At 37.5% G+C, this 14,732-nt stretch overlaps 1 protein-coding gene and 1 long non-coding RNA gene across 2 annotated transcripts; both read left to right on the top strand.

Annotated features, from left to right (window-relative positions):
- Positions 1-1,373: 1,373 nt before the first annotated feature.
- LOC113471927 lies at positions 1,374-2,166 on the top strand. The gene is made up of 2 exons (XR_003394441.1): positions 1,374-1,472; positions 2,071-2,166. It is a non-coding gene; the product is annotated as an uncharacterized LOC113471927 (long non-coding RNA).
- Positions 2,167-2,709: 543 nt separating this feature from the next.
- LOC103520182 (calcium-transporting ATPase type 2C member 1) lies at positions 2,710-11,385 on the top strand. Its single transcript, XM_008485274.3, has 8 exons — positions 2,710-2,855; positions 6,339-6,509; positions 7,000-7,148; positions 7,807-7,973; positions 8,604-8,789; positions 9,500-9,647; positions 10,186-10,423; positions 11,115-11,385. Exons 1-8 carry the CDS (start codon positions 2,765-2,767, stop codon positions 11,240-11,242), a joined length of 1,278 nt encoding a protein of 425 aa, XP_008483496.1. The 5' UTR covers positions 2,710-2,764; the 3' UTR covers positions 11,243-11,385.
- Positions 11,386-14,732: the final 3,347 nt, after the last annotated feature.

The following is a 14,732-nucleotide window of genomic DNA, read 5'->3' as shown; positions in this document are numbered from 1 at the left end:
GGATAAGACTGAAAAGTCCCTCGTTTCCTTGATTGGATTACATGAAGAAGGAATAGCCCCTTTTATCCTTCTGGGATAAGACTGAAAAGTCCCTCGTTTTCTTGATTTTTCAGTCTGGCAGTAGCAGCTATTCCAGAAGGTCTCCCAATAGTAGTGACAGTAACTTTGGCACTAGGTGTTATGAGGATGGCCAAGAGAAAAGCTATTGTGAAGAAGTTGCCTACCGTGGAAACACTGGGCTGTGTGTCGGTCATATGTTCGGATAAAACAGGTGAGTGAAACACTGCGGCCGAGGTTTCATCCAGTACTTACATATTTTAACAAAAGCTTTTGATTAGGTAACATTTTCAATATTTTACGTTGATTTTATTTTATACTTATACGGTAGGTAATATAAGTTATTCAAAGAATGTAGGACACTTGAGAGTGCTTTTTAATTCTGGTAAATACAGATCGGGAGCTAACGATGAAAAATTTACCTCACGAGATACAAATTTGAAGCAAATTAGAAGTTGTGGAACGACATTATTTGTGACAAGCATTTACGCTTGTCACAAATGTGTATGAGCTAGAGACTTGAAATTTGGTATGTAGTTTACAAATGTGACAAGGATGCAACTCAAAACGTTTGGTTGAGATAGGTGCTGCTGTTGGCGGTATTTTGGCCATGGCGGTTTTCGACAGTTTTTTTTGGCGGTTTTCAGCTATACCGACTAAACGGTTAGAAATATTGTAAAAGTTTGGCTATAAATAACAAGAACACCCAAAATAAGCATCATTCATTAGGATAAATAAAGTCGTGTGATGTTCACACCAGATTTTTCCCATTAAAAACGGAGGTTCGATAGAGGATAGAGGGAACTGTAATAACGGAGTTGTTATCGTCCCGAAAGCGAAGAGAGATGGATAACAGGATAAGAGAAAGCCAGCCGTTCCGAGAACGAACCTTATCTGTTTAGGATAAAGTTTGCCCCGGGGCGGGAATCGAACCCGTGACCTTGCACTTATTAACGCGGCCCATGTTTATCTTATCATGATACACATTTTCAGGCGTATTTCATATTTCAGGGTCTCCCGTAACTCGTATGCTAGGTTATGGGAAAACAAGAAAAACAATGTTTAGATTTAGGTCCGTAGTAAATCTGAAGATTTCCCAGCGATAGAAAAGTAATATACGAGTCCCCCAATCCAATTTTAATGTATAGTTTACAAAACAATTTATATCCAGTTCTAATCCCGGGTTAAATCCTTAAGGGTTATCAATGGGTTAAATGTTAAATCATAAACCTTGTAATTAACTTTTGACTTTTTGGCCACTTTTGCTGGATATCAGATGGGCTTAAAACTTGGTATACTTATGTGTTTGTGTTTTCTGCTTTCAGTTCAAGAACCCTCTGATCCTGTTACTTCTTGCCTCAGCCCTAGTCAGTGTGTTTATGAAACAATTCGACGATGCTATCAGTATTACAGTGGTAAGTAGCCATTACAATTTCACAATCCTAACGCCTTGTTCCCACGGGTAACATAAGTTTCGCAACTGTTGCGTAACTGTTGCTAAATGAATGGTTCGAATGTTTGGCAACATTCAAGATAAATCGTATTACATACTGATAGACAAAAATGTTTCAGAAATAAGTCTGGAGAGAAAAAAAAAGTTGCTGGATTGTTACAAAAAATATTTCTGGATTGTTGAGAAACGATTTTCTACCAGCCCAGTTAGCTTGGAGTCGCGGGTTCGATTCCCGCCCGGGACAATCTTTATTCTAAACAGATAAAGTTCATTCTCGGAACGGCTGGCTTTCTCTTACCTATCTTGTCTTCCTTCTCTTTTCGCTTTCGGGACGATAAGACCTTAGCAGTTACAGTTCCCTCTGTCAAATCTCTTGAAGAAAAATCTATTCTATTCCATTCTATTCTATCCTATTCTATTCTATTCTATTCTATTCTATTCTATTCCATTCTATTCTATTCTGTTCTATTCTATTCTATTCTATTCCTATTCTATTATTATTCTATTTCATTCTATCCTGTTCTATTTTATTATATTCTATTCTATTGTTATGTTTTCAGGCCATTACTATTGTGGTTACAGTGGCGTTTGTACAAGAGTATAGGTCGGAGAAATCACTTGAGGAACTCACCAAACTGGTGCCCCCTACCTGCCAAAAAATTTTTTTCTGTTTTAAAAATTTTTTGTTTAAAAAAAAAAAAAATAATATGTATACGTTATGAAAAAAAAAAAAAAAAAAAAAAAAAACAGTGTAAAGAACAAGCTAAACAGTAATCTCAAAAGAGAAGAGGATATCAATGCAGAAGTGGAATTAGATCAGTTTTAGAAAGCAGTGGAAGAAGTCGAATAATAATTAACTTAAACTCATTCCAGCTTTTTTTTATACTAAAAAATAAATAATTTAACGCTAAGGCCGCGGATTCGTTTCCCGCTCAAGGCGGATTTTATCTTGAACGGACAATGTTCGTTCTCGGGACGACTGGCTTTCTCCTCTCTTCAATTTTGGGACGATAAGACCCTAGCAGTTACAGTTCCCTCTATCAAACCTCTTGAAAAAAAAGGAAAAAAAAAAATTCAGTAATAAGTCCGGAGAGGAAAAAATTGCTGATTTGTTTGCAAAAAAAATATTTCTGAAATATTTTGGACAAAAAACGAACAAATTATACTAAGAAATCCCCCCCTCTTTTTTCACAGGAAGAGATATTCTTCGTGAAAGGTGCTATAGAGAAGGTGCTACAACAGTGTACCAAGTACATGAACAATGGTACGGTACAAGCCATCAACCTGAAGAAAGAACAAGAGTTCCTAGCAGAAGCTTACGATATAGGACGCAAAGGGTTAAGAGGTAAGACATTAGTTTCTATTACCCTACTAGCTGAATTCCGTCGCTTCGCTCCGGAATCCCGCTAGTTCATCCCGAGGCATGGCCAAACTTGTGGAAAATAATAAAAAATACGGTCGCGCTACCATGAAACTTTTTGATCTTATCCGACTCGAGTTTCGTCCAAGTTTCCTTGAAAAAGTCCACGGAGATGGACGAAACTCGAGTCGGATAAGATCAAAACCGGAAACCGGAACGTGTATCCATTGTATCATATAAAGGTAATGAGTCCTGTATTTACCTATTTCATAACTTTAAGTCATGTGATGTTGATACTAGATTTTTTTTTCCTCCACAGATTGCTAGAAGTGGGTTGTGTATGTAACAACGCCTCCATCATAGGTGACTCCTTACTCGGACAGCCTACAGAAGGCGCCTTACTCGCTGCCGGTATGAAGTTTGGTCTGTATGCCGTCAACGAACACTATGTACGCCTTAAGGAGTATCCGTTCAGTAGTGAACAGAAGATGATGGCCGTCAGGTGTATACCTAAGGAGGGATCGGTAAGTTAAATGGAAGAGAATGCCTTAGGTTATCCCCCATGGGTGACCTTATGAGCAGAAAGTTTTTCAGACGGAAGCGCTGACTATAAACGGTGAGTTGTCAAACGTTAAAACGATTTAACGATGTTGTAAAAAGTTCGTTTCGTTTGTTTGTTTTTGTTGGTTCGTGTTTTTTCGGTTGTTTGTAAAACTTTAAAACATTGTTACTTTTTCAGAACTCACATCGATGGAGAATTGCTACAAAAAGGAGCTGTCCATACCTCGGCTGGGATTGAACCCACGCCCTCCTGTTTACCAGGCGAGCGCCTTGACCACTACACCACCGAGACCACTACACCACCGGTAAGAACTAAGAATATCTTGAAAACTAAGAATATATTTGGTATGTAGTCCACAAATGTGACAAGGATACAACACAAAATTGATTGAGACAGGTGTTGCGGTTGGCTGTTTTTTGACAGCTTTTTCACGATTTACGACGACTGTACTGACAACGGTTAGAGATATTGTAAAAGTTACTGTAGAAGAACACCCAAATAAGCTTCATTCAATAGGATAAGGAAAGTCATGTGATTATTATTAAATATGTTTATATTAGACATCCTAGGTTATAAAGTTATGAAATAGGTAACTACAAAACTTATTACCTTTATATGATACAATGGATACACGTTCCGGTTTTGATCTTATCCGACTCGAGTTTCGTCCAAGTTTCCTTGAAAAAGTCCACGGAGATGGACGAAACTCGAGTCGGATCAAAACCAGAACGTGTATCCATTGTATCATAGAAAGGTAATAATGAGTTTTGTAGTTACCTATTTCATAACTTTAAGTCATGTGATGTTGATACTAGATTTTTTTTCCTCCACAGATTGCTAGAAGTGGGTTGTGTATGTAACAACGCTTCCATCATAGGTGACTCCTTACTCGGACAGCCTACAGAAGGCGCCTTACTCGCTGCCGGTATGAAGTTTGGTCTGTATGCCGTCAACGAGCACTATGTACGCCTTAAGGAGTATCCGTTCAGTAGTGAGCAGAAGATGATGGCCGTCAGGTGTATACCTAAAGAGGGATCGGTAAGTTAAATGGAAGAGAATGCCTTAGGTTATCCCCCATGGATGACCTTATGAGTATAATGAGTGGAAGAACTCCTTAAGGAGTACCCGTTCAGTAGTGAACAGAAGATGATGGCCGTCAGGTGTATACCTAAGGAGGGATCGGTAAGTTAAATGGAAGAGAATGCCTTAGGTTATCCCCCATGGGTGACCTTATGAGTATAATATGAGGTTGAGTGGAAGAACTCCTTAAGGAGTATCCATTCAGTAGTGAGCAGAAGATGATGGCAGTCAAGTGTATACCTAAGGAGGGATCGGTAAGTTAAATGGAAGAGAATGCCTTAGGTTATCCCCCATGGGTGACCTTATGAGTATAATGAGTGGAAGAACGCCTTAAGGAGTACCCGTTCAGTAGTGAGCAGAAGATGATGGCAGTCAAGTGTCTACCTAAGGAGGGATCGGTAAGTTATTAAATTTTTCTTGTCGGCCTAATTAGCTGCGTTAGTAGCGCTAGGCCGCGGATTCGTTTCCCGCTCAAGGCGGATTTTATCTTGAACGGATAATGTTCGTTCTCGGGACGACTGGCTTTCTCCTCTCTTCGATTTCGGGACGATAAGACCCTAGCAGTTACAGTTCCCTCTGTCAAACCTCTTGAAAAAAAAGGAACAGTCGTATTTTTGCGATTGGGTAATATGAGTATCCTGTACCCAGGCACTTTATTGTCAACGAAGTTTCCATTTTCTGCTTATTTCTTACGAATTCCGGCCATCTAGTTATGTACTCTGCATTTAATTCATTTGGTAAACTCCCGTTGATGTAACTATAGTATTCGAGTCTCATATGTTATAAATTTTTAATTAAGTAATCCACTGCGGTAGCAAGTTTTTGTAATTCCTAGAGATAGGAGAACAAAATTAGCATAGAGAAGTCAGAAGAGAAATAGTCGAACTTGTTTTCATAGGAAAACTTGAACATCAACTCGATAAGAAGAAGACTTCTTGGGGAGAGCCATGGATATTGTGAAGCTCTTTGTAGTCTCTTCATCTATTTGTGAGTACTGAGTAAGCGGAGTAAGCTTAACTACAAAAAGACGTCACCTCACCTTTTGCTCTACTCAATCCTAATATAAGAAGATTCCCACTCATATTATATTACTAGCTGAATTCCGTCGCTTCGCTCCGGAATCCCGCTAGTTCATCCCGAGGCATGGCCAAGCTTGTGGAAAAGGCATGGCCGAACTTGTATTTTTATCAAACTAAAAACATAAACGAAACTCAAATTTAGGCGAGCGAGGAAAAGTTTTCTCTCCCGCAGACTCTGCTTTCTGTGTATTTCTTATGGAGATTTTAGCGATGAAAAATTGATCATACCTATCTCAGGATCGGTTTAGATTTTCGCAAAATCCTTTCTTATTGCACACCTAGACCATAAAAGGAATATTCCTACCAAATTTCAGCTTTCTAGGTGTTGTGGTTCTCGAGATAGAGCGATCAGTGTGTGAACTATGAAATGTGAACTGTGAACTGTGAATGGATCTTGTTCTTATAATATAAGATTTGTACCGACCCCTATAAGTATTAGTTTTAAGAAAAATATCCACAAATGCTGTGAAAAAACTCTGCTTTACCACAAATAATTGAGGTGTGATCTGGAAGAAGGGCGTAACTGCACAAACACAGTTTCGAGATAATCGCGTTTAAAGTTTTCATTCTCAAATGAACACAATGTTACAGGGTTCACAAAATTGGTCATAACTTGCCGTCGAAAAGAGATGGAAAGATGATTCTTTCACAGTCGTGTTCAGAATATCCGAAATTCCAGACTCTTGGAAAAGGGCGTAAGTGACGTCACACCTCAATCGATGATTTTGGTTTAAATTTCATTTTCAGTTGTGGCTATGGCGCGAGGTTCCAATCTACAGGACCTGTGTTACATGGGCTTGGTTGGTATTTGTGACCCCCCGAGACCTCACGTGAGGGAGTGTATGTCCACGTTGCTTCAGTCTGGAGTGAAGGTGAAGCTGGTGACTGGTGACGGACAGGAAACTGCCACCGCGATCGGTGAGTTGTGAGACAAGTACAGGAACCGCGACTTTTTTTTAGGCTTTAATGGCAGGATTCTTATTGAGGTCTTCCACCCAACCGGTAACTTAGGATGGAATTTAGACTTTCGGCCCTAATGGCTTCCGGAGGTGAAAACAGATGTTTCGAATTTTTATTTTTGGACTGAATTTCAATATGAATCATTAGTGGGACCTATGTGAAGCACAAATCACCAATCGATATGAATTTCCCATTTTTGGTGCTTCCCCTATTGGCGGGAGAACGTGGAAAAAATTGAAATTTGAATAGGCCATAACTCCGGCCCTGGTTGTTGGATTGAGGTCCAACTTGTATCAAAGTACTACGTTCTTTAAGACCTTTGATATGATGTATCACAAGTAGGGGGTTCTCATTTAAGATTTTAAAGTTGCCCCTCTGGGGCATACCTTGAAAAAATTCATGAACTTTTTCAAAAGGACCCAATGTTATTCTTCTGTTCACATTGCAGCCAGTATGGTAGGTCTGGACACAATCCACGGCAAGGTGCTATCTGGAGACCAAATCGATCAAATGACCGAACATCAGCTGCAACAGGTGGTTAACTCCGTGACCGTGTTCTATCGTGTGACTCCCCGACATAAACTGACTATCGTGAAGGTAAGAAACAAATAAAATATGGTTCACCTAAAAAAAAGAAAAAAAAAAAAACTTGGCATACTTTTTACCCGGGACGTGTTTTTCGAGAGGATATCACTACTTTTTGTATATGTAGATATAACTCGGTAACTGTGGTCTATCGGTGAGGCGTCGACAACCTCGCCGCAACACTAGTTGTCTTTTGTTAAGATAAAAATATTTTTAAAAAAAACTTGACATACTTTTTGCCGGAAACAAGTTTTTTGAGGGGATATCATTACTTTTTGTAGTTATATAAGTCGATGACCGTGTTTTCTGGGGCCAAAAAAGTAATTGTCCTCTTTCCATTTGCAGGCATTCCAAGCGAATGGTGCTTGAAGATCTGATTCATTGACTGAGTAGTACTCTGAAAAGAGTAGTTCTTTTATTGAAATCATTCACCTAAACACAGATCTATTTCCCTCTTCTTACAACTCGGTTTGTAGAGATATAACTCGCCTCGACAGGCTGACTATTTTTAAGGTAAGAAATGAAGACCTTTCGTGGGGGAAAAAAAACTTGGCATACATTTTGTTTGAAACGTGTTTTTTGAGGGGATATCATTACTTTTTGTTGTTATATAAGTCGATGACTGTGTTTTCTGGGACCAAAAAAGTAATTGTCCTCTTTCCATTTGCAGGCATTCCAAGCGAATGGTGTAATAGTTGGTATGACTGGGGATGGAGTTAATGACGGTGTAGCACTAAAGAAGGCAGATATTGGCATAGCTATGGGCAAACAAGGAACGGATGTGTGTAAGGAAGCGGCTGATATGATTCTGGTGGACGATGATTTCAATACCATTATGTAAGTACTTTTTTTTGTGGATGGACCATTCGAGAAAGCTTACTTACTTTTTTTTGTCTTCTTTTCTTTATAATATTAGTTACCTACCTACTTTGGTTTCCACTTAGAGTGGGTCAGAATTGAGATGAATCTAGGATTGAGGATACCCAGTTCAATCCAGAATTGAAACCAGGAGAAGAGATCTACCTGCAGAATGACCTTATTGGTCCAAACTTCCAATTATTCATTTTTTTTTTACTGACGTTTCTTGAAACAATTTTGAAATAAAACCAATTTTTTTTAAGGGGGGGGGGTTGCAGAAAACTTATACCTTTGACAGGGGGATTGCGGCTCAAAAAGGTTGAATGCTGCTGCTTTAAGCTAACTAGGCTGGCAGGATTGCTTGTGATTCTAAGCTATGTATGACTCTATGAGACAAAAGTGAAATTTTATGTATATTGATTTCTTCTCATTTCAGCGCGGCTATTGTGGGGGTGCGGAAAACTTGTACCTTTGACAGGGGGGGTTGTGGCTCAAAAAGGTTGAATGCTGCTGCTTTGAGCTAACTAGGCTGGCAGGATTGCTTGTGATTCTAAGCTATGTATGAGACAAAAGTGAAATTTTATCTATATTGATTTCTTCTCATTTTAGTGCGGCTATTGAGGAGGGCAAGGGCATTTTCTACAACATCCGCAACTTTGTCCGCTTCCAACTGAGCACCAGTATTGCGGCGTTGTCACTCATCGCTCTGGCAACACTGTTGAGGATCCCCAATCCATTGAACGCCATGCAGATCCTATGGATCAATATCATCATGGATGGACCCCCCGCACAGAGGTAAGAGCTGGCAACACTGGATTTGATCGGGAATATTGATTCAGAGTTAAGAGCTGGCAACACTGGATTTGATTTAGAATATTGCTCTGGCAAGACTGGATTTGATTTAGAATATTGATTTTTTTCTGCAAATTATTATTATTTGTGTGTTTAAAAATTAAAATAAATAAATAAAGGAAACAACGGAGTTCTTATCGTTCCGAAATCGAAGGGAGAATGAGGACAGGATAGGAGATTTGCTAGCCGTTCCGCGAACGAACCTTAAGGAGATAAAGTTGGCTCCGGGTGGCAATTGAATCCGCGACTTGGCACCTACAAGGCAGGTTTCAATTCCAAGGTTTATCTAACATTAAGGTGTGAAATTTGAACTTTCCTTCACTAAACCACAAGTTTTAACACTTATGTAACACTGCTTATTGGAATTGCTGTTTTTAACACGTTCACTTGCCTAAAAAATACTTCCAAATGAATATAGAAGGAACCAGAAAGCAAGGTAGACCACGACTGAGATGGAATGATCAAATCAACAAAGATATCATCAAAAGAAATCAAAATCCCAGTCTCATTGAAAACCAACAAAAATTTAATGATAGAACTTGGTGGAGAGGTTTTGTGAATAGTCGACCTGTTCCACCAAACAGAACGACTTAGGATATGTATGTAATTATGTATGTATGTAACACGTTCACTTCCTCTGATTCCCCCCTCAGTCTCGGAGTGGAACCTGTAGATGACGACGTGAAGATTCAGAAGCCTCGTAACGTGAAGGAGCCGATGATCACGCGGGCCTTGGTCGTCAACGTGTTAATGTCCGCCTCCATCATTATCGTGGGCACCCTGTATGTTTTTAAACGAGAGGTAAGCAACGTGTTGAATTGGATATGAAAAAGAAAAAAAATGGGATAGAGATTTTTCTTTCAGAAACTGACCACTGGAAAATTGACCACTACCCACTACACTTTTTCAAAACTGAATAGAGCAATGGTCATTTTCCCGAAGGGAAAGAGGGAAAGTACACCTATTCTCTTTGGAACTTTTTCAATATTACTGTTTTCATTGAAAATTGGAACAATACATAAAAAAAACCTGGCATACTTTTTGCCCGAGACAGGTTTTTCAAGGGGATATCATTAGTTTTTTTGTAGTCCTTAAAAAAAACTTGGCAATTATTTTGCCCCAAACAGGTTTTTTTAGGGGATATCACGAATTTTTCCATAATTCTTTTCCCATTTCAGATGAGTGATAACATCGTTTCCAAGAGCGACACCACTATTCTATTTCATTTCTATTCCATTTCAAGAAAAAAAAAACATGCCAAAGTTTTTGCTCCAAACAAGTTTTTCGAGGGGATATCACAACTTTTTTTTTAATGTTTTTTTTTTCTTTTTTTTTTCAGATGAGTGACAACATCGTTTCCAAGCGCGACACCACCATGACGTTCACATGCTTCGTATTTTTCGACATGTTCAACGCGCTGTCATGCCGCTCTCAAATCAAGAGCGTGTTCACCATTGGGCTGTTCACGAACAAGATGTTTCTGTTCGCGGTGTGCGCGTCGGTGGTGGGGCAGCTGTTTGTGATCTACTTTCCGCCCCTACAGAAAGTTTTTCAGACGGAAGCGCTGACTATAAACGGTGAGTTGTCAAACGTTAAAACGATTTAACGATGTTGTAAAAAGTTCGTTTTGTTTGTTTGTTTTTGTAGGTTCATGTTTTTTCGGTTGTTTGTATAACTTTAAAACATACTTTTTCAGAACTCACATCAATGGAGAATTGCTACAAAAAGGAGCTGGCACAAATGAGCAGTGACCAGTGTTATTATAGAGTTAGGTTAAACACAAAAAGGAGCTTTCTTTTTCATTGTCGTGGCTTGTGAATAATTACCAAAGATTTTAACGAGGATATAAAAAGCTCGTTTGTTTATTTGGTTCCTGTTTGTGGTGTGGTGTGGCAACGTGATTGGCTGTTTTTTTTTTTAATTTTTTTGAAAACAACTAATGAGATTGCGGCTGTGTTCTTCGTGTGGGGAACCAAGAAAGTGACCAGTGTTATTATAGAGTTAGGTTAAACACAAAAAGGAGCTTTCTTTTTCATTGTCGTGGCTTGTGAATAATTACCAAAGATTTCAACGAGGATATAAAAAGTTCGTTTGTTCATTTGGTTCTTGTTTGTGGTGTGGGTGATTGGCTGTTTTTTTATTTTTTTGAAAACAACTAATGAGGTTGCGGCTGTGTTCTTCGTGTGGGGAACCAAGAAGCCCTTACTCTATTCTATCCCAATATATTCTACTTTATTCTATTCCAATTCTATTCTATTCTCATTTCAGACATAGCATTTCTCACTGCTCTCACATCGACTGTGTTCTTCGTTTCGGAAATCAAGAAGGCCATCGAGCGAATCTGCGAACGAAAATGTCTCCGGAGTTCTAAGAAACAGTCAATGGACTTTGTATGACAGGAGCCCTCCAGCACGAGCCCCAGGCGATCAGCTGGCCCGCCCCAGCGCGAGCATGAAGATTAAAAAACTCATGTTAACATGAAGATTGAAAATTCATGTCAACATGAGTAATAAAAACCTCATCTATGTTAACATGTAGATTTAAAAAAAACTCATGTTAACATGATGAAGAAAAACCCATGTTAACATGAAGATTGAAAATTCAAAGATTAAAAAACTCATGTTAACATGAAGATTGAAAATTCATGTCAACATGAGTAATAAAAACCTCATTTATGTTAACATGTAGATTTAAAAAAAAAACTCATGATAACATGATGAAGAAAAACCCATGTTAACATGAAGATTGAAAATTCATGTTAACATGTAGATTGAAAATTAATGTTAACATGAAGATTTGAAAATTCATGTTGACATGAAGATTGAAACCTCATGTTGATATGTGGAATAATTACTCATGTGAGATTAAAAACCTTATTTTAACATGTAGATTAAAAACATCATATTAACATGTAAATTAAAAACCTCATGTTGACTTGAATATTAAAAACCTCATGTTAACATGTAGATTAAAAACACCTCGTGTTAACATTAAGATTTAAAAAAAACCTCATGTTGACTTGAATATTAAAAACATTATGTTAACATGTAGATTAAAAACATCATGTTAACATGTAGATTAAAAACATCATGTTAACTTGGTATTTGTGACCCCCCGAGACCTCACGTGAGGGAGTGTATGTCCACGTTGCTTCAGTCTGGAGTGAAGGTGAAGCTGGTGACTGGGGACGGACAGGAGACTGCCACCGCGATCGGTGAGTTGTGAGACAAGTACAGGAACCGCGACTTGTTTTAGGCTTTAATGGCAGGATTCTTATTGAGGTCTTCCACCCAACCGGTAACTTAGGATGAAATTTAGACTTTCGGCCGGCCCTGATGGCTTCCGGAGGTGAAAATGGATGTTTCGAAAGTTGATTTTTGGAACTGGATTCCTTGAATTTCCAGAAATTGGCAACGTGGATGGCTTTTGGGTTTGCTTGCATGAGGTCTTCTTGTGTGCAAGGTTCATCCAGTTCTAGTAGGCTGCACCTTTTCCGTAAATATCACGAAGCGGATCCGAAGCAGGGTCCACACTTGTTGGACATCTAACATGGATGTGGAGTCAGCTTATGATTCCATCAACTTTAAAGACAAATTCTATTTCAACATTCCTCAGTTTTGTTCCTGATGAGCTCTTGAACAAAATCCATTGAATTAAATAGAGGTGTATTTTCCTTTCGGAAATTAAATCGATTTTCATTTCCAAAGTAAAATACACCTCAAGTAATACCTACTGCTTGTAAGATTTACTAGACCTCGAAAAGGCAGCTGTTTTTTTAAGGTTATTTTTTAATTTTTATTTTATCAAAAAAATTTTAATTCTGCACAAGAATGATGAAATTCATAAAATCTAGATTTTTTTTCTGTAATGCACAAACATTAATTTGTTTAAACTTTAAAAATCAATTGAATGGATGCTTATGAAGATTGAAACCTCATGTTGATATGTGGAATAATTACTCATGTGAGATTAAAAACCTTATTTTAACATGTAGATTAAAAACATCATGTTAACATGTAAATTAAAAACCTCATGTTGACTTGAATATTAAAAACATCATGTTAACATGTATATTAAAAACATCATGTTAACATGTAGATTAAAAACATGTTAACATGTAGACTAAAAACCTCATGTTAATATGTAGACCAAAAACCTCATGTTAACATGTTCTTCACGAAGTGAAGCTTCGAATTTTCCCCACCTTTTCCGTCTTATTTACTTTCCGTGTCCGGAAACAAACTTGAACATCAGATCTTGAATTTCCAGAAATTGGCAACGTGGATGGCTTTTGGGTTTGCTTGCATAAGGTCTTCTTGTGTGCAAGGTTCATCCAGTTCTAGTTGGCTGCACGTTTTCCGTAAATATCACGAAGCGGATCTGAAGCAGGGTCCACACTTGTTGGACATCTAACATGGATGTGGTGTGGGGAAATGGAGTGGTGACAGTGGAAGCGTATTTGATAAGAGAATTTCCCCACAGTTAGGTGTAAAAAAAAGCGAAAAAGAAATAAAAAATCCGTAGTAGTATTGCACAAAAGTAATAATATATGTAGGTTTTTAATAACTGTATGAAATACACAAAAATGTCCAAAATAATAAAATGTTCCGATGAATTAAGAATGTCCGAGAGAAAAATCTGAAAATCTGAATGTGAAAAATTCTAAGCTGTCCGAAAATTCTGAGATCTGAGCTATTAAATTCTAGACTATCCAGAAACTGGCCGAAAAAAATAGTAAACTCGCGAGAATTCGCGACATGTGGAGTCTGCTTATGATTCCATCAACTTTAAAGACAAATTCTTTTTTTACATTCCTCAGTTTTGTTCCTGATGAGCTCTTGAACAAAATCCATTGAATTAAATAGAGGTGTATTTTCCTTTCGGAAATTAAATCGATTTTCATTTCCAAAGGAAAATACACCTCAAGTAATATACACCTACTGCTTGTAAGATTTACCAGACCTCGAAAAGGCAGCTGTTTTTTTAAGGTTATTTTTTAATTTTTATTTTATCAAAAAATTTCTAATTCTGCACAAGAATGATGAAATTCATAAAATCTAGATTTTTTTTTCTGTAATGCACAAACATTATTTGTTTAAACTTTAAAAATCAATTGAATGGATGCTTAACTTTTTATTCTTTTTAAAGAGTTTTGATGGAGAGAACTGTAACTGCTAAGGGTCTTATCCCAAAAGCGAAGAAAGACAGGATAGGAGAAAGCCAGCCGTTCCGGGAGTTTAATTTTTATTTTATCAAAAAAAAAATTCTAATTCTGCACAAGAATGATGAAATTCATAAAATCTAGATTTTTTTTTTTTCTGTAATGCACAAACATTTGTTTAAACTTTAAAAATCAATTGAATGGAAGCTTAACTCTTTATTTTTTTAAAGAGTTTTGATAGAGAAAAAGTTAGGGTAAAAGAACACTCAAATAAGCATCATTCAATAGGATAAGGAAAGTCGTGTGATGTTCACACCAGATTTTTTATTTTTTTCAAAGAGTTTTGATAGAGAGAACTGTAACTGCTAAGGGTCTTATCCCAAAAGCGAAGAAAGACAGGATAGGAGAAAGCCAGCCGTTCCAAGATCGAACCTTATCTGTTTAGGATAAAATCCGTTCTGGGTTGGAATCGAAGTTAACTAGGCTGGCATGAGATTTTTAAATTTGAAGATTAGTGTGTTAACACCTGAATTGTTAAATTATTAAAATTAACTAACTATGAAAAGAGATTTTAAATTTGTTTTGGCTGAATGTGATAAAAAAAGCAAAATTTCAAGAGTAAAATTACGTTAGAAATATAAATTTTAGTGAATTTATTTTGTATTAATTGACCTTTATCACTTTGCATTATTTTTTATCCTATTGTTAGATTAGTTAGTAAATAA

Source organism: Diaphorina citri, unplaced genomic scaffold (assembly GCF_000475195.1).
Source record: "Diaphorina citri unplaced genomic scaffold, Diaci psyllid genome assembly version 1.1 scaffold3295, whole genome shotgun sequence".
Taxonomy (NCBI): Eukaryota; Metazoa; Arthropoda; class Insecta; order Hemiptera; family Psyllidae; genus Diaphorina; species Diaphorina citri.
The sequence above is the reverse complement of the archived record's forward strand: the minus strand, read 5'-3'. Positions and strand labels throughout refer to the sequence as shown.

What these genes read in the sequence shown, in the direction of transcription:
- LOC103520182 (XM_008485274.3), top strand. Translation starts at nt 2,765, where the DNA reads ATGAACAATGGTACGGTACAAGCCATCAACCTGAAGAAAGAACAAGAG. An exon ending in AGGACGCAAAGGGTTAAGAG is followed by an intron (nt 2,856 to 6,338) that starts GTAAGACATTAG and finishes TTTCATTTTCAG; the next exon opens with TTGTGGCTATGGCGCGAGGT. An exon ending in ATAAACTGACTATCGTGAAG is followed by an intron (nt 7,149 to 7,806) that starts GTAAGAAACAAA and finishes TTCCATTTGCAG; the next exon opens with GCATTCCAAGCGAATGGTGT.